The sequence below is a fragment of the Euphorbia lathyris genome, chromosome 9 (assembly GCF_963576675.1).
Source record: "Euphorbia lathyris chromosome 9, ddEupLath1.1, whole genome shotgun sequence".
Taxonomy (NCBI): domain Eukaryota; kingdom Viridiplantae; phylum Streptophyta; class Magnoliopsida; order Malpighiales; family Euphorbiaceae; genus Euphorbia; species Euphorbia lathyris.
This window is the reverse complement of record NC_088918.1, coordinates 65,192,640-65,212,262: the sequence shown is the minus strand read 5'-3', so window position 1 is coordinate 65,212,262 and position 19,623 is coordinate 65,192,640. Positions and strand designations below refer to the sequence as shown.

Genomic DNA, 19,623 nt, shown 5'->3' with positions numbered 1-19,623 from the left:
ATAACACTATATATATAATCTTATCGCCCTCCCACAAGTTGAATAAAGTGCCACAAATATTCAACTTGGGATAAACGATTCTTAGATGAGGGTTTGGCTAAGACGACTGCAATGCAACTTGATCAAAAGTAGGAATATATATTAAATCGGCACAACTATTTGGAGACATGATCAATAAGAACAAAGAAAAAATCTATCTTAATGTGTTTGCTATATGGTTACTATGAGGTAAGGTGTTGAAATGTTGTCACATAGTAGCCTAGGAGGTCTAGACACCCCAACTCCTGCAAAATAATCTAAAGCCAATCTATCTCTGAAGCACTAGTGGTGAAAGTTCGATATTCAGTTCCAATAAAGGATTGAGCAACAGAGGGTTGCTTCTTAGAGGTCCAAAAGATAAGAGACCGACCCAAATAAATTTCATATCCCGTAGTAGATTTCCTATCATCAAGATTAAAGGTGGCAATGGGGCGGGAAAAAACCGAAAACCGTGGGGATCCAAACCGACTGGGCCAAGGAAAACCCAAAAATTTTGGGTGTGAAACTGGGGGCGGGGGAAATTTTAGCCCTGAACATTAAAATTGGGCGGATGGGTATTACTATCCCCGAACCGTGGGGATCCGCAAACCGCCCCCAAAAAACCTACCGTAAAATCCCCAAAAAATTCCCGTAAAATCCTCAATCAATAAAATAAAATATTATATATATATAAGATAATTAGTATTTAAATGTGATTAATCAGTATTATGATAAGTTAACTAATACTATTATCTACATCTACAACAATTTAATTTAGTTTTATTGTTGCTCTACTTTAATTTTGTTTTATTGTTATTCTTGCTATATACTGAATGCTAAGTTTTTTTATTATATCAGTACTGATATTGAATGTTAAGTTTTTTTTATTATACAGTGAAACCTCTATATAGGAATAACCTCTATTTTGTTATAAAAAAACTCGGTCCCAACTTGGTAATAATAACCTCTATTACCAAACTCTATTTAGTAATAACCTCCTAATTGTTATATAAATATCCCGGTTCCAAGTGTATTCCTATATAGAGGTTTTATTGTATCAGTACTTTAATTTTGTTTTATTGTTACTCTAAAGTTATATTTTATAATTTCGCTTTATTGATGCTCTAAACTGATATTTTATTCCAGTAACACATGGTGAATTTTAAATTTGAGGATTGGTTAATTTTTTAATTTGGAAATTTTTTAAAATTTTATTTGGGGATTGGGGATTCCCCGAAACCGGTGGAGAACCGTGTGAGCGGGTGTGGGTACCAAAAAATCTCCGAATATTTTTTTGGGAATTCTGTGAAACCGCCACCGAAAATATTGGGGGCGGAATGAGGGATGCAAAACCGCCCCGCCCCTAATCAAGACTACCAGTCCAATCCGCATCAGTGAAACCATGAAAAAACTCTGATGAAAAAAGATGCCATCATTTTTAGTGAGTTGTAAATAACACAAGATACGTGTGACACCTTGCCAGTGTATAACAATAAGAGCATGCATTGAGCTAGTTTATTAACAACAAATAAAATGTTTAGTGAGAGATAGATATTGAAGACTACCCATACTGTCCCAATAAAGTACAAGATTTGGAAAAAGGTCTCTTAAATCAAGTTGAAACCTCTCCTTAATACACATAGGTGTCGAAATACCTTTACAAGCTGCCATTTTCGCCTTATTCATCAATTCGGTATATGTTTGGATCGATTTATGAGTAAACCAGTGGGTGAGCTTCAACACCTAAGAAGTAATTTATCTTTCCAAGATCATGAAGATAAAATATTTTCTTTAATTAAGCAATAAGAAGAACTCATTAACACAATAGGGGTGTGTTGCACCCTCGTGCTCCCTTGCCTCCATCTTTGGAGCTAGGTAATAGTCTCGTTTTATAGATATGTTATTTGGGTCCAAAATTGCTCAATTTACATTTATATGGCTCAAGATTGTTTGAAGTTTGAAAGTTAAGAAAAAAAGTTTACCATTTCTTAGGTTATATATATAAGGGTGGCTCAATCGTAAGGAATGGACTCTTATGGCATTCTCACCTAATTCTATTGTCAATATCGTTGTTGGAGCCCCTATAGGTGGAACGATATGTAAACCGTTTCATAAGTCTCTCTATTGCCTTGAGGTTTTCTCTAGCCATACAATAGAGTTAACCCTTTCGCTCTTAATTTTTTTGTAAAAAAAAATGTTATAGATAAATTTACACTTCAGCCTTAGATCAACAAATGAAATTCTCCCCAACCATCGTACTCCATCCTAATTCACAATGTTTAAATCTCTAGTATTTCGAGCTCCCAAACCACTCGTTGCCTTAGTACGACAAGCCAGACGAAGTACTACAATGGGAGAAAGGGGATGGAAATGTTCCAAAGTTCTACTCATTCTTGTACTTGGAGACGAATGAAAATTCTCCTTTGATTTACCGAATCTGACAAGATGGTTAAAAAAGATGGGTTATATATAAAAATATCAAAATCAATTATTGTTGTCATTTTTTTTGAAAGAAAACAAGAAATTTATTAGAGCGCCCACAATGGGGTGTCTCACTTAACAAAAGTGATGCAATTTATTGAATTATTGCATTAAAGGGTAGTGTATTAAGTAAAGAGAGAGAAGTTTTGTATCACAAAAGTGATGCAAAAGAGTAAGAAAATGAGAGTGAAGTGAGATGAGGGAGGTGAGGGAAACATGCGGTTGAGATCGCATCTCAACGCGCGCGTGTGATACACTCACGAGGGAGGCGTCTCACAGCCGCAAGTTTTGACTGACATTTTTTTTTCTTTTTCTGCAAAGCAGAAGTGGGGCAAGTGGTGATTAAAATATTCCAAAAAAAATGTTTGAATCACAATAGTAGGGGCAACGGATATAATTTGGGAAAATAATTAATTAAATATATTTATATATATAAAACGTGAGCAACATATATAATTTGGAAAAAAGAATTAATTAATTATATATATATATATATATAACGGTAGTAAACAATTAGTTTTTTGAAAAATTCTTTATAAATACCCAATCCATTTATACATACAAAAACAAATCTAAATGCTACATTTTACATAATTAGAGATATAGATAAATGTCAACGTAACAAAAAATCCTCGCAACAAAATCTGTATTCTGATTCGCAACACCCTAATCCTTTCCAAATGCCAAATCGAAATACTTCGAATATGCAAATATCTAGCGGTTCAGTTGCTTAATATGTTGCGTGTTCCAATGCCATTGTTTTTTATTGTCCCTTGTTTCGTACTTTTATGTATGTTTTCGTTTTTAAATCTTGTATTTTATTCTGTTTTGTATTCTCGTGTTTTATTTCAATAAAAGAATATCGTTTGTGATATATGTTATTTTTGCAATTAATTATATTTTTTAATTAACTGTTTCGGTGGAAAATAATTATAGATATAATTGATATTTATTTTTTAACTAATTTATAGATTAATTGAATTGTTTAAATTGAATGATGAAATAATTAAATTAATTGTTTGGTGGATAGAAATAATAATTTATTTGAAGTGCGTAAGAGTTTTATGACAAGTGGGACTCACGTAGAAAAATGATACAAATGGGTGTAATGGAGATGTGATTGAGTGTATTAGATTTTTTTTTTAAAAGTGGGTTTTTTGTAAAGTAATGCGAAAAAAAGTAACTCACCCATTGTGGGTGGTCTTAATCACTTCTCAAAACTAAAACAAGAAAATGAGAGATTAAAGCACCTCAATTTCCGTAATCTGACATATAATCAATTGTCCTAACTAAAATATGAGCTGTTAGATTCGCATATCTCTCAAAAAAACCGAACATAGCAGTTATAAATTTTCCTTACGAAGGATTTACAATCATAAACAATAAGGTTCAACATAAAATCCATATTCTCTTGATCATTGATAATACTGACTAAAAGTTGAGAATATAATTTTACAGTGATATTTTGGAAGCCATTATTCTTTAACCAGCTCAAAGCTTCCCGAATATCGATGCCTTCAGCAATAAACACATCAGATATAAAAGGCAGACTACCAACTACTCGTTCATCACTAGCTTCTTTCAAAGTTATTTTTGCGTACGACTCATTCATGGATTCCATGATCGGAGAAAGAAAGGAGAAAAAAACAAAAAAAAAAAGGAAAAGAAACTCCATCAATAACGATACATTTTTAATCAAAACGACATTAGACATATATCATGCACCAAAGCCTTTGTCCTTTTATTTAGGTCAATGCTTTTTAGAAGTAATTATTGTGTCATATTAGTACAGTGACGGATCAATGATTCACTGTTTCTCCTGTTTATGGATCCTAAATTGGTGTTTTTGGTGTTTTTACTAAAAATTAAAAACTCGATACAATTTTCTGAAATATTTAATATTTTCTAACGACCAGTCCTTTTCATCTTTCCCTCGCGGTACTTGTTCGCTATCGGTCTCTCGCCCGTATTTAGCCTTGGATGGAATTTACCGCCCGATTTGGGCTGCATTCCCAAACAACCCGACTCGCAGACAGCGCCTCGTGCTTAAGCCCCCTTCTAAATCTGTGTCTCTGTATTAGTATTATCATATAATCTATATATAATATAAAACAGTAATGATGGAGCTGAGGTGTCACTTCATTATTTTTTACTGATAAAAAATATAATATAATATATAATATATTAATTTTAATTATATTATCATATTTATCTATAAAAAGATTATTTAAATTAAATGTGAAAATAAAATAATAATATTTAATTTATATAGCACCTTTATATCATTAATTGTAATTATTAAATTATATTTTTGTTAATATTCATATATTAAGATGAATTCGTGCATCGCACGGGTCAAAAACTAGTTTATATATCTATATAAGTTATACCTGATATCAAATGCAATAGAAGACTTACAATGATTAATTATGGGCTTGACGATGGACTTACATATTCGTCCAGCCCATATAAGCGTGTACTAAATGAGCTGGCCTTGTTTAAGCCTAAACAATTACAAAGTCTTTGTATGTTTACTGAAAACATTATCATAAATGATATAAATAAAAAAAAAACATTATATTTTAAATTCCAAATTTAATCGTGTTTTAACAGGGATGGAGAATCTCCGATAATGATCCCATGGAACAGATACAGGGATAATTTTATTCCCCGTCATGGGGATGGAAAAGGTATCCTCGCCCTGCTCGGATCCAAGTCCTTGCCCCGTTAATCTCTGTTGAGGATCCCCAATTATTCCCCAATTGATTTTTTTTTTTAATAATTTAAGAACATTTTAATTAGGTGGTTTGTTGTTTTCAATTTCTAGTTTTTTGTGATCCGAAAAATTTGATCATGATTGTTAATGCTTGGTATAATTAACAATTGTTTCTTAAATGGGTTTGTCTTTATTGATTTTTTTAAACATAAATCGTGATTTCTCATAGAGAATGAGAAATGAGGAATATTGGTAATGTTCTTGGAATATCTATAAACGGGGAATGAGATCCTGTGGAACGGGAATGTGGATAAATTTGTCCCTATTTACCTCCGGAAATGAGGATGAGAAATGCATTCCTCATCCCACTACACCCCGTTTACATCCCTTGAGACACCATTAAAATTATTTATCTAATAGAATAGTGGGCCCTAACCGCTTACGTGTTACCAATCATAAATATATGGGCCTACCAAATTTCACATCAAAGAACAAAATCACAAGATCCTTCTCCTCTCTCTCTCCCTTCCTCTTTTTCCAGAGATTGCTTCCTCAAGAGTTAATGCATAATTCAGACTATTTCCGACAACTTAAACGACACCGTCTCATCCTTTCCCTCTCAATTTAAAACCCCTCCATTTCAACCAATCCAACTCCACCATTCTTAACAAAAATTAAATAATGGGAGCTGACCACCACGCCAACACCGTGTCAGCGTGGAACACCACCGGCACCGGCACAAGCCCATTTCACATTCACCGGAATTCCTTGACGCACATGACCTTCTATTGGGGCCACAAAACAGAAATTCTTTTCAAGGGATGGCCTGGTTCAAGCTCCGCCATGTATGCTTTAGCATTGATGTTCGTTTTTACTCTAGCCGTGGTCGTTGAGTGGTTCAATTATTGTAGCATCATTAAGCCCGGCACGAACAAGGTGGCCGCCGGAGTTTTTCGGACCGGGATGTATGTAGTTCGTACCGGTTTGTCTTACTTGGTCATGCTGGCTGTCATGTCATTCAACGGCGGCGTTTTTCTTGCTGCTGTTGGTGGCCACGCTGTCGGGTTTGCGGTTTTTGCTAGACGGGTTATTAGGAAGTCCGGGTCCGGATCGGAGGTTAATCCGGATCTTCCTCCTGTTAATGTTAAGTGCTGAATGATGAGTTTTCATTTGATTTTATTTCTCAGTTCAATAATGGTAATTGATGAATAATACGTACTGAGAAAACTGCTGATTTTGTTCTTTTATATATATTTTTTACTATTGTATTGTATATGTAATACATGTTTTTATAAAGTCAACTTTTTGTTCTCTTCATAAATAACTTTTTCTCTTTCATATGGGAAAATAATCAAAGCTACATCAACAGGCCCATTGGGCCTTCAGGCAGCTTCAGGCCCTAATAAAAGAAGGGCACAGGCCCAATATGTCAACACTCGAATTAGAAATTTATATGGAAGAAACTACTAAAATAATAATATAATTGATGGTTCTAAAAAATGTGATTGGTAGCATCATGTATGATATGATGATGTATGATATGATGTGCACTCGTTCTGATCTAGCTCAAACAGTTAGTGTGGTTTATTGATATATATCGTGTCTGATAAAAGCTTATTGGGAAAGAATGAAGTGGATATTAAGGTAATTGTATTGAACTTCTTAATATTGTTTTGAATATGATATATATTTTTGTAGTTTGGTTGGATCAGGAATTTTCACATGTAAGTGAATTTGCTTATTCACTGTTAGATATAAGCTTATTAAATCTAAGTTTCACGATGCTTTGAATCTCTACCTTAGGATTCTAATAAGCCTAGATCTAATGGTGAATAAGCAAATTCTACATGCTCATTAATATGTATGTGATCAAGATTGTTAGTTGGATACTGTGATTCCGAATATGCATGAGATTTGGATAAGGTGAGATTATTAACAAAACTAAAATCAATAACATTAATTCACTTTATAAACAACAATTATTCATAAGTATAATTTATTTTTAATTCGAGGACGAATATATCCTGCAAAATTGGAACAATTATAGAAGATTAATATGACCATGCACAAAGATAACACACATAAATCCGAGGCTTAAAACACTGTTTTACTCAAACTTATCCAAAATTTTGGATTCCATCCTACCTAACCTATTATTTAGTAATACTTGTCCTATGATCCATCTAAAATAGTTACTTTTGTTTTTTTACCTATAATTTGGTTACATTTATCTCGTGAACTATCTAAAATTGGTGAAATATCAACGAGTGAATAGATTAGAGTATTTACAATAGTGGCTAGTTGAGATTTAATCAATTTTGGATAGGTTAGAGCATTTCCACAAGTTTTTTTAGTTTAACTATTATTGTTTGCTGGTTACTTTAATTTGTTGTTAGTTGTTTGCTATTAGGTATAATTAATTATTAATCGTTTGATAAAAAAAATTATGATTAATCATTATTGTTACACGAATATACCTTTTTATTTAAATCAATTAACAAGTCAGAATTTGCCATGCGAAAAGAAGAAAGATGGCAGCATTATATATAAGGATTTGGAAAAAGTTAATCAACCAACCTCCCTAAACCAAAATACTAGGCTGTTCCAAGAAAATGCTCAAAAGGCATTATTGACTATGCAAAGACCTTATAATTGCCAACCTTGGCATAATCCTTTTCTCCAATGTAGGTTAAATTTGAAAAATATATTTTAGGGAAAAAAACTCAAATGGCAGATCTCAAGTAGAAAAAGCAGTTTTTGGAATTTTAGAAACAGCTGCTGTTTACTCCTAAAACACAGCAATTAGGAGCTGTTACGTTATCTTAACCAAACAGTTTCGTATCTCTTAGGTTTTAACAATCTCTTAGTATTCCTCAAATCACTAAGACCATTTCTATTAAGAGAGAGTTTCTCTTCGTCCTAATTTTATTTTTTATTAATAATTGAGAAGTCTCATTTCTCTCATTACTATTGGTAAATACGACAATAATTAATAATAAAATAATAAATAAAGAGTGAATATAAAGAATATTATTGGAGATGATATGTATTAGTCGCTCTTAAAAGACAATTATTTTTAAAGAGTGCTAAGAGTTTCTTAGGAATACTTTTAGAGGGCAAATGTAACCAAATAATAGAGATTACGGTACAAAAACTATGGATTAGAAGGCAAATGTTAATAGATTTGGACCAAAAACCAATATTTTAGATAGATTGTGGTCAAATAGTGTTTAATCATAAATCCGAAAATACTATTAAAAAAAAAAAGCAAAAGAGAAAACAAAAGTATTTTGACCTAAAATTTCAATAGTTTCTGAAACTTTTAAAAATTTCAAATAATTTTTTCTTTATCCAATGACTTTTGATAATTTCATATTTTTATTCAATTACGTTATATTATTGCCAATACATTCAATAACCTTATATAGATTCTTGTCTATTTATTTCATCCAATAAGAATTTTGAAACTTTTAAAAATTGAAGGAGATTTTTTGTATTTTTTTCTTTTGAGATGGTTTTCTCTGTAACTTTGAATATAGTTTTTTCCACACACCAAGATATTTTTAGTCTAATCTCTATAAGCAATTGTGAGCCACATAAATATTTAAAGACTTGTTAACACCAAAACAATCCAAAATGACCAAGACTTAAAAAAAATAGATAGTCACATCGTTCTTGTCAAACACCTCATATAATTAACTCAATTAAATAAACCCAAGACAAGACAAGAGACCATAATCTCATTTTAATTCTCTCCCAAAATCAAAAACATCCCTCACCAAACCATGGATATGACGATGAGCCCAGACACAAAAATGAACATGAGCTCATCATCCATGGATATGCCGATGAGTCCAGACATGAACATGAACATGAGTTCATCATCTATGGATATGGTGATACACATGACTTTCTACTGGGGAAAAGACGCAATAATATTATTCTCTGGATGGCCAAAAGACAACCTTGGCATGTACATATCGTCTTTGATCTTCGTGTTCGTAATAGCAGCAGGTGTTGAGATCTTGTCTATATCTCCGACAGCTAAGAAGATCAGTTCCAGTCCTATGGGGGTTGCGTTAATTGAAGCAAGTGTTTATGCTGTTAAGATGGGTTTAGCTTACATGGTTATGCTTTCTGTTATGTCTTATAATCTTGGAATTTTTATAGCAGCTGTTGCTGGCCATTCCGTCGCCGTTTTCTTCATCAAACTTCGGGCTCTTTCCGCCGCTAAACCGCCGGAATCTGTTCCCAAAGTTTGAATTTTGTCGTTCGGTGGTTTGTGTGTTTCTATCTTGGTTTTCGGGTAAGCATCTTGTGTTGTGGACTTTGTTTTTGTTTTTTTTCTTGTTGTTTACGACGTCGTATATTGAGAAAATCGTAGTATAAAACTCAACTGCCAGCTGATTGTATTTATTTTCCTTGTCTTCTTGTTTGTCGATTGGATTATACAATGGTTTTTATCTCCTACTATTACTAAGCATTCATTACCATTATGGGTAATTAGTATCCGTGTTGACAAAAATTTGTACAATGTTTCAAAAAAAAAAAAAAAAAATCACAAAATTTAAATTTGTTTAAATAAAATTATTAAGTTTGTTTTGTTTATTGCTACCGTGATATTGTAACGTCACGTCAGCACCACATGGTATATTAAACAAATATAACTATGTATTTTAAATAACAATTAATATGTCACATGAGTTAATTTGTAGTTAAAATTTTAATTGACAATTTTTATTCACTTGTTTTTAATTTGTGGTTAAATTTTTATTATTATGCCACATGATTTTGAAACATGTGATTAGATGTTACGTAAACAACTCTAATGGAAAAATGATCAGAAAACTTTCAAAGTGACTTTATTGGAACAAAAACAAATTTAAATAATTTTATTAAGACAAATTAAACTTTTATGATCTTTTGAGGATATTTTCTAAACTTTTGTGATCATCGGTGCTGATTACCCTCACCATTATATTTGTTGGAAAGATTTGTTACAAATCAAATATAATTCGTTTGTACCGGAAATGAGTCGAATATAAGTTAGAAGGGTAATTAAGTTAAGATCTAGTTGGTGGCTATAAATAGATAGTCACACCCTATAACGTAATTGTGATACCCGGAAGATAAGCATTTTTTGTTTTGTTTTGTGATGAGAGCATCAATATCAAGGAACTTTGAAGCATGAGTCAAATGACGTGTGAGAACAGCAACATGCCGAGTGAGCAATTACAATATCCAGGAATAGGGGAAAGAAGGCCACACGATGTGTGAGAATTTGGGAAAGTTTATGTCTCTTTTGGATTAATTCATGTCCCTATTACAACACGTCGTGTGACTATTCTAATGACAGCTTTAATTCTTCTTGAGCTTCAGCCGACAAGGCGTGTCCATAAAGCCACACACCGTGTGAGATTACTTTACTAGCAAGTCCTGCGAATTTTTCCATCCTTGCACATGTCTTATTTATTGTCTTGCATTTAGCTTAATTTCTACTTTGCCATTAAGTTATTTACACCTATTTACCCCTATTTCTTAGATGTTGTTAGTATTACATGGGGGCATTATGTCTTTTTTTAACCTATGCTTATTGAGGTATATAAGCCTCATAAAATGTACTGAGATCAATGTCAATATCATTATAAGGTTGAGAATTCTATATTTTTCACTAGGATTGTCAGTCCAAAAAATGTTAGGAAAGAAGAAAGTTTCACAACAACGAGAAAGGTAGAAAACTAAGCTTTTTTCTTAAAAGACTGAGAACTAACGTGATTTATAATGAAAGTAGTTGAAAGAAGCAAAAATCAAAGAAAACTACAAGAACAAAAAGCTAACCTAAAATTAACAAGGTTGTATCTCTTACAGTTTAATTGAAGTAGGAATTAACATTGTTCTTATACTTTATAAGTCGAGTTCGGTTGAATGCGATAAGGTTTCGTTGACTTGCCAGTATTCTATATACCTTTTCACTATAGTAGATAACAATCAATTTTTTTTATATCAACAGTTATAAAAGCCTTAATTAACAATAGTTAAGCATAGGGATAGATGAAAAGGGAAGACCAATCAATTTCTTTCACATTAATGTTCAAATTAAGACAAGAGGGAACATCTGTTTTGGACTAGAACCAAATAAGGGCCGAATCACTTTCCAAAGCCCATTCCACATTGGAAGGTCCATTAGGGAAAGAGAACCATAACAAAAATTATCCCACCACCTAAGCTAAGGGTAAAATGGTAATTTCCCACGATTAGATATCCTAAATAGGTAATTTTTTTTCTCCCTCTTTATTATGATATATGATTATTTCTTTAGTCTAATTGGCTACTAAGTTTAATGTCAAAGTATACCTAGATGGCCCATTCCTTGTAGGTCAAACAGTTAGCTAAAAAAGTCAACTCATTGTTCGAATCTGACCGAAGTTATAGTAATTAAAAAATTACTAAGTCTGTTTGTGAGCTTTTGAACCGAATTTATGAAGCTCATGTTCAACTCATTAATATCTCGAACCAATTCCAAGCTCAAATCGAGCCTTATTAAGCCAATTTGACCGAGCTTTAACATCGCTAAAATAAAATAGTTTACGAGCTATGCTGACTCATGAGCATCCCTAGTCATGTTTCTAGAATTAAAAGTAAAAATTCACAAGGAAAAAAACAAACAAAAAAAGCGATTTATTTTGTTGAAACTTAATTTTCATCAATTCAATGATAAAAATTGAAAATTCAATTAATGTTTTTAGGATGCATTTGGTTTAAATTTCGGAATCGGAATCAGAATCCGAATGTGACGGAATCAGAATTAGAATGACTATTTATTTAGTCGGTTTGGTTCAATCAGAAATCGAAATCTATTTATTTTGGAACTGTTTGATTCTCTAATGATCGGAATCGGAATAAAAATAATTTTTGTTAAAAATAATTTATTAGATAATAATAATTATTATAATTTTAATAAAAAAAGTAAAAATAAATTTAAGTTCAAATTAGATATATGACTTGAATATGTAAGGATTTATAATATATTAGTATTATAATATGAATGTCAGTATGTTGAATAGCAGTCTTGATCACATGCACCTTAATGAACATGTGTTCCTATGTTGAATAAATTGCATACATCTATTTCATCCAACTGTAAATTAATTTTAATGTCAGACATTATGAAATGATTTTAAATAGAAATTTAGGTTCATAAAAAAAATAGAAATGAATTGGATCGTGGGTGTTTGGGATTTAGGGAGGGAATCAAATTGATTAATAGGGTAAGAAGGAGGAATCATTAAGAGGACATTTGATTTACGCAGAGATAACGGAATGGAATCAAGAAACGAAAACAATGATAAAGGAATGGAATGACCTTGAATTCCCTTATTTGTTTGTTTCAGTTCCACAAAAAGAACGATATACCTCTAATCCCCTTTGTGGCTATTTGGTTAAAAAAAAGTAATAAATTAGAGCTGTGTTTTTAACAACAATTTTTATATATACATGTGTCTCTATTAATAAAATATAAGAATTAAAATCAATTAATTTAACCATCAAAATCAAAATATGATGAAACTGAGGACAGTAAAATAAAATTAGTCAAAAAAAATGAATAAATATTTATTTTTTTAAAATAATTATTTTAAAATAATTAAAAACAAATATTAAAACAAAATAATATGATAAATGAAAAAACTTGGTCATAATTATTTTTTAGAGTAAAAAAGTAAAAATAAATAAGTATATAGATCAAAAGTGAAATTACTACAGTGATAAAAAAAAATATAAATAAATAAGTACAATATCATTTTTATAAGTTGTTGTTTTGCAGATTGCCTGTGGCGTGAATTGCAGCGGTGGTTCGGATGTCAAATCCCAACGAACTCGCAATGGAATGACTTTCTAGCTTCGCTCTTTAACATTAAATTTTGTGCGCAGGTTACTTTGCTTTGGCGGGTAGCTGTTGTCTCCTGCATTTGGTTGATTTGGCATGTTAGAAATGAAGCAATATTCAATGCGGTGCTCCCTTCAATCCAAAACTCCATTGGCCTCCTCCGCCGTTTGACTCAGGAGACACAACAGAAACCACGAGCCTACTGTTCGCTTACTAAAGCATCGTCATTTCGAACCTACAAATGACGGCTCGACCTCCTGTAGCCCCCAACATCATCTTGGTTCGGTGGATTGCCCCTCCTGCGGGATGGATTAAAGTGAAAGTGGATGGTTCAGCGCTCGGAGCACCCGGAGATGCCGGCGCTGGTGGTGTCTTTCGCAACTCGAGGGGCTTCCCGAAAGGCTGCTTCGCCTTTCCTATTTCCTGTACCTTTGCTTATGTCGCCGAAATGAAAGCTATAATGTTTGCGATAAAATTAGCTTGGGAAAAGAATTGGCCGAATCTGTGGGTTGAATCAGACTCGATCTATGTTGTGAATTTGTTTAGACAACGGTCGCTTCAGGCTCCTTGGAAACTTCGTCAAGACTGGTTAGAATGCTTAAGCATCTCTTCGGGTATGAACATCCAAATAACGCATATCTACCGTGAAGGAAACCGAGTAGCGGATGCTCTCGCAAAGTCCGGGGTTGCAGCTTCGAATATTACCTGGTGGTCGTCCGCTCCTAGCTTCTGCCATTCATTTATTCAGGATGACATTTGTAATATTAGTCACCCTAGGTTTTCTTAATTTTGCTTTCTTCCCCCTTGTGGACTTTTCTTTTTGTTTAATATAAAGGGTTTTAGGGCGCTTGGTCCAGGGGTGCCGACCTAGTCGGGATGTCTGGGACAAGCCGCTCTCTCGTCCCAACCTTTCATAAAAAATAAGTACAATATCTTTTTTTTTAGGAGATAAATAAGTACAATATCAAAACAAAAATAAAAAATTAAAATTTAGTTCAAATTATTTTTTGAGAAAAAAATTTAAAAATATATAAGTGTAAGGATCAAAAGTGAAATTAATCTAAAAATTAAAAAGTAAAACGAAATAAATATATGAACCAAAATAAAAAGTAAAATAGAGAGTAAAGTACAATTTTATTGGAAAATATATTACATTTATTGTTTTCATATTGTAGTTGATGGAGTGGCCATGACTTGGACAAGGCCAAGCTAAGAACAGTATGAATGGTAGCAGGCTTAGCAACTAGAGTGAATGTCTCCCCACAATCAATGTCAGCCTATTGAGTTTTGCCATCACATACAAGACGGGGCTTTATGCCTCTCAAACACACCTTTAGCATTCTCTTTATGAGTAAGAATCCATAGGAACCGAATAATATTAACACCAGGTGGACGCGGTACTAAATCCCACGTCCTATTTTTAATTAGAGCATTGAATTCATTGTCCATAGCCATTTTCCAACTCGGATCGCGCATAGCGGCTAGAGGATTGCGGGGGAATGGGAGATTTGGAGGTTTGAGTATGAACACTATATTTGGGATTGTGTTTATGTATATCGTGTTGACTGTGAGTTATGGGGCGGGTTTGGTTTGGGTGGGGTTGAGGGTTGGTTTCAGACATAATAGGAGGAGGCGAATTGGACAAATTTGGGTGGGTTCTGGTAGGTTTGGCCCAATTTGGGGGATGATTGGGCGGGTGAGGGAAGTGTGGTGGGTAATTGGGGCAGGTGGGTTGTTGGGCGTAGCGGAGTGCGTACAGTAGGTGTGGGGGAAGGAAAAGTGGAGAAGTGTGGCATCAGCCTGAGAGGAACCGCTTGTTGTACTGAGCTTCGGTTTAGTATTAACTGATGTGGCGACCGGTTTGCAGTTGGACATTCCTGCACGTTCAACAATGTTTGTAGCATACTTCCGTTGGGATAAAAAGAGGCTATCTTTATAATGAGTGGCTGAAATACTCAAAAAAGGAGTGAAGTTGTCCCATGTCCTTCATAGCAAATTCTGAACTAAGAAGATTAATGATATGTATCCGTAGACCATCAGAAGAAGCTATTAATATTATATCATCAACATAGAGTAAGAGATAAGCAATACGAGTGCCATGTCGATATATGAATAAAGAATTGTCACATTTGCTATTTGTGAAACCAATGGATGAAGCATAGTTGACAGACCGTTTGTACCAAGCTTTAGGCACTTGTTTGGGACAATAAAGTGATTTGCGTAACAAGAACACATGATTAGAAAACTGAGGATTGCGGTAACCTATAGATTGATACATATAAACAATTTCATTGAGCTCCAATATAAATAATTTATTAGTCTTCATTTTTTTTTATGTAATACTGCTTAGTCCCTTATTTTGAAAACACATTTTAAGGTTCCTATTTTTTTTATCAATATTAACGCATTGATTCTTTTGTCTACTTTTTTTTAGATTTTTAACCGAACATATCTTAACTTTCAGGACAGTCATAATACAATACAAAATGGTCATGTTACTCTTTATTTTCTGTCTGTCGATTTATCAAATATAACGATTAAAAATTTAAAAAAAATAGATAAAATGACCAAATAGTTAATAATAAAAAAAATAAAGATCTTATAATGAGTTTTTTAAAATAAAAGACTAAAAAATATATTGGATAAAAAGGAAGAAACTAATAAATTATTTATCGACATATGATTTGGCTTCCTAATTGTATTGAGATGTTATTATCAATAAATAAAATTATTTTGAAATATAATTGGTTATTAAAATATTAAAGTTATATTTGATTTACTAAAGTCAGTCTACATTGTAAACAATTATGTTTGCTTTAAAAATACGTGTAAAGAGGTAATCAGGCAGGCATAGAAAGCCACCAATCGAGGCCTAATAAGTGATTATGGCCCAATTTTATCATGCCCTATACAATTACTATGGTCAAAATATTATTATAATTCTATGTCAAAATCTATTATCATATAACCAATTGTGACAGTTTGTATTATTTCATTGTGTTTTAGATTCCTGAAATCGATCTTCCAGAATTTTGTTAAATGCACATATCAGTTGGAATTGAAATTTCCACATTGAAAGAATATGAAAAGAATGATGGGTACATGATTAGCAAGGGAGTAGCAGAGGGGTACAATGAACTCTTCCGCATAGGGTTCTAAATTTAAGGGGTCCAATTTTTTCTTTTATACAAATCTAAATAGATTATTATTAATTATTATGTGAAAAGTTAAGTGAATATTAACTTATCCAGAAAACTAACACTTTAAAAGTTTTAAGGGGCCCAATTTTTTTATTATTATTCTTATTATTATTGTTATATAATATCTAATTTAATTATTATATTTATTTCGTTAAAAATCAAGTTATAAGTATTTTGGTGTTTCATTTTGTAGGAACTATTATTATTATATGAAAGTATTAATTTTGTCCTGAATATGGCCCAATTATTTTTTCATTTAGCACATGGCCCCAAAAATGTTTAAGACGGCCCTAATAGTTAAGCATTATCTATTATCTTAAGGTTTAGGATTGGATGCATTTTCAAGCCTATAAATATACTCTTTTACAAGATTTGAAGTATCTCTCCAATAGCAAAAGCTCTCCGGATCCAAATAAGTGGTATCAAAGCTCATAATTCGGCTTAGGATCAATGTTATGCAACATGTAATATTTCCATCGTTGATCCTAAGTGTGAAAAGAAAAGTTATATATGGTGATTCAATGATAAATCTTACGTGTGAAAATAAGAGTTATATGGTGATTCAATGATAAATTCAAGTTTGTGTTTTATGGTATTTTTTGTTGCAAATGAGATCTTGTGGTATTTTTCGTTACAAACAAACGAAACCTTGTGGTTTGCATCGTTATCAAATTCGCAGCAACTGCCCTAACTTTGTTAAAAGAAAGGGATGATTTCGGGAAAAAAGTTTTGCGACATCTTCTTCTTCCGCCATTACCAAATTCGTAGCCACTGTCTTAGGTTCTTCTACACTCACTGCACCAAATTCTTGTATACAAGTGTAACCTAGAATAGGGAATAATCTTCTATTCACGTCATAAATTGTAATTGATATTTACTCTTCTTCTTGGGTTCGGAACACATCTTCAAGTCTAGCATTAACCCTATTGGTTGGAACAACGTTTTGAGTTTCAGCGCATCACGATGTCATCCTAGAGAGAAAACATGTAAAAACGCTCGAGTCTTCAGGGCTTAAGAATCCCGTAATTCTGTTTATAAGTTGTTTGTATGTCTCAATAAAAGAAGGAATATAAGCACTTCCTATAAAGATATGAGAAACTTGAGGAAATGACGAAAGCCTTGGTTGTTGGTTCCGAGGTAGCAGCTCCGATCAATTCTCATATCTGTACCTGATGAAATGATGATGATTTCTCAAGTCTCATCTCATCGTACCATCGATAACGTCCGTGTGAAATTCCTTATGAGGATCCTGATGACTTCCTGAAAGGTCCAGTTAAGAGTTCTCTTTGTGATCCTACAAGACAAAGGCAGAGACCCAACTAATTAGAGTTAGACTATAATACTCTTAATCTGGAAGAATCTCATCTCTAGAGAGACAGATCAAAGGTAGAGAGAATCATATTAACAAATATCTAGAACGAATCTCCTATAATTCCGAGTTCGAAATATTCGCATTCGGAAATTTTGTATTAAATAAGACTTTCATTGTTAATTTTTGTCAGGTTGTGGCTTAAATATATAACCGATAAATAGGGTGTAGAATAATTTGAAATACGTCAATATATATATTATATACTTTGAAATTTTTTAACGGTATATTACTAGTTTAAAATGAATAAGTGATGAATAAAAATTTCTTAATCATAAAATATACACGTACATTGGCAAGTACAATAAGAGTAGAGGTAATTATGATTAAATTTGTTAATTAAAAGATAATCATGGACAGGTGATTGTCTTTGAGTGTGTCCATACGCAACATGAGTGTTTATTTATAAAATTACGATTATATACTCTCCACTAAAGGGCTCAAATAAAAAAAGAATTTGGTAAGACAAAAAAGAAAATGTTAGTATTATTTTGATTGTTGGGTTGGTTAATTGGTTGAGCAACCGTTGAATTTAGGATCATATTTTAGTTTTTCTCTGTTTTTTTCGGGAATAAATGGTAAATTCACCCCTTAAGTTGGTATGAAGAGTGAATTTGGCCCAAATCAATCAGGTATCTATTCAGTCCAAATTTTGACAATCCTCATTTTCATGCTTAAATATAAATTTGTACAATCTTTAACATTTTATTTTTTTAGTTTCACTCAGAAAAAATCAATAAAGCTCACGGTAAATGTGATAAGTTGAGAGACATTTTATCATTCAATTGCTAAATATCAATATAAGTATTGATATTTTGATGTAAAATTCTTCATATATAAAAGTGTATCAATATTTAGTGTTTCAAATTATGTCTGATTTTAAAATTGCCTACAATAAGTTAGGGAATATAACGAAGAATTTTGCATTAAAATATGGGTAAATTACAAAATTAGGTTAAATGGAATGCTTATTTATATATTTAACTCATTTACTCAACCTACTACATATCTAGACTGTTTTTATGTGACTTTCCCATAATACTCTCAATATTTACGCGTGCCTGTCTTCCTCTCGTCTGACTTCGCAGAAGTTAGCATTAGGGGTGGGCAAAAAACCCGACCAAACCGGTAACCGAACCGGAAACCGGTAATCCGAACCGAAAAAAACGGTTAACCGAACCGGCGGTTTTCTTAATGGTTAAAAAAATAAGTGGTTACCGGTTTCGGTTTCGGTTTCGCTTGGAAAAAACCGCGGTTAACGGTTAACCGAACCGTTTAATAAATATAAATTTAAAAAATATATATATTAATATAAAAAAACATAAAATTAAAAAAGACATATATTATTAATATATAAAATTAAAAAACAAAAACAAAAACCCTATTAACAAATGTGTGCAGTGAAACCCTATTTTATTTTCTATTCTTCTCCTCTCTCACTCTCACCCACCATCGTTTGCTAAACCTTTAACACAGCCGACCGCCGATTGCTAAACCTTGTAAAGAACAGCTGCCGCCGACCGCCTCTCTTCCTCTCCTCTCTCACACCGACCGCCTCTTCCAATCCCGTCGTATCTCTTCCTCTCCTCCTCTCTTCTTGCTCTGAGTTTGGAGGATTCACAATTTGGATTTACATCTTGCCAGCTTCTCCTCTTCATCTCCGATTTACTTCTTTCGCTTCGTCATTTCAGGTGAGTTTATTTCGTTGTTGCTTGTTTTGATTTACCGATTTTATATGAATTCGTTTCATTTGAATTATTCTTAATGTGGATTTTTTTAATATTGTTTAAAAATTTAGGTTTGGATAAAAATTATGGTTAACTGTTGATTTTTGGTTAACCAGTATGAATTGGTTTAAAACCGTTAACCGAAAAACCTAACCGACATTAATGATTAACCGGTTGTTGGTTAACCGATTTATCTAGACCGGTTTCGGTTTACAGGGTTAAAAACC

General features: G+C 32.7%; 1 protein-coding gene across 1 annotated transcript; it reads left to right on the top strand.

Annotated features, from left to right (window-relative positions):
* The first annotated feature begins 5,814 nt into the window (after positions 1-5,814).
* Positions 5,815-6,468, top strand: LOC136206818 (copper transporter 4). The gene has a single exon (XM_065997999.1). The coding sequence runs from the start codon at positions 5,897-5,899 to the stop codon at positions 6,368-6,370; it is 474 nt and encodes a 157-aa protein (XP_065854071.1). The 5' UTR covers positions 5,815-5,896; the 3' UTR covers positions 6,371-6,468.
* The last annotated feature ends 13,155 nt before the right edge of the window (positions 6,469-19,623 follow it).

Bases quoted from the DNA above. Each gene is read 5' to 3' on its own strand.
- LOC136206818 (XM_065997999.1), top strand. From the start codon at position 5,897: ATGGGAGCTGACCACCACGCCAACACCGTGTCAGCGTGGAACACCACC.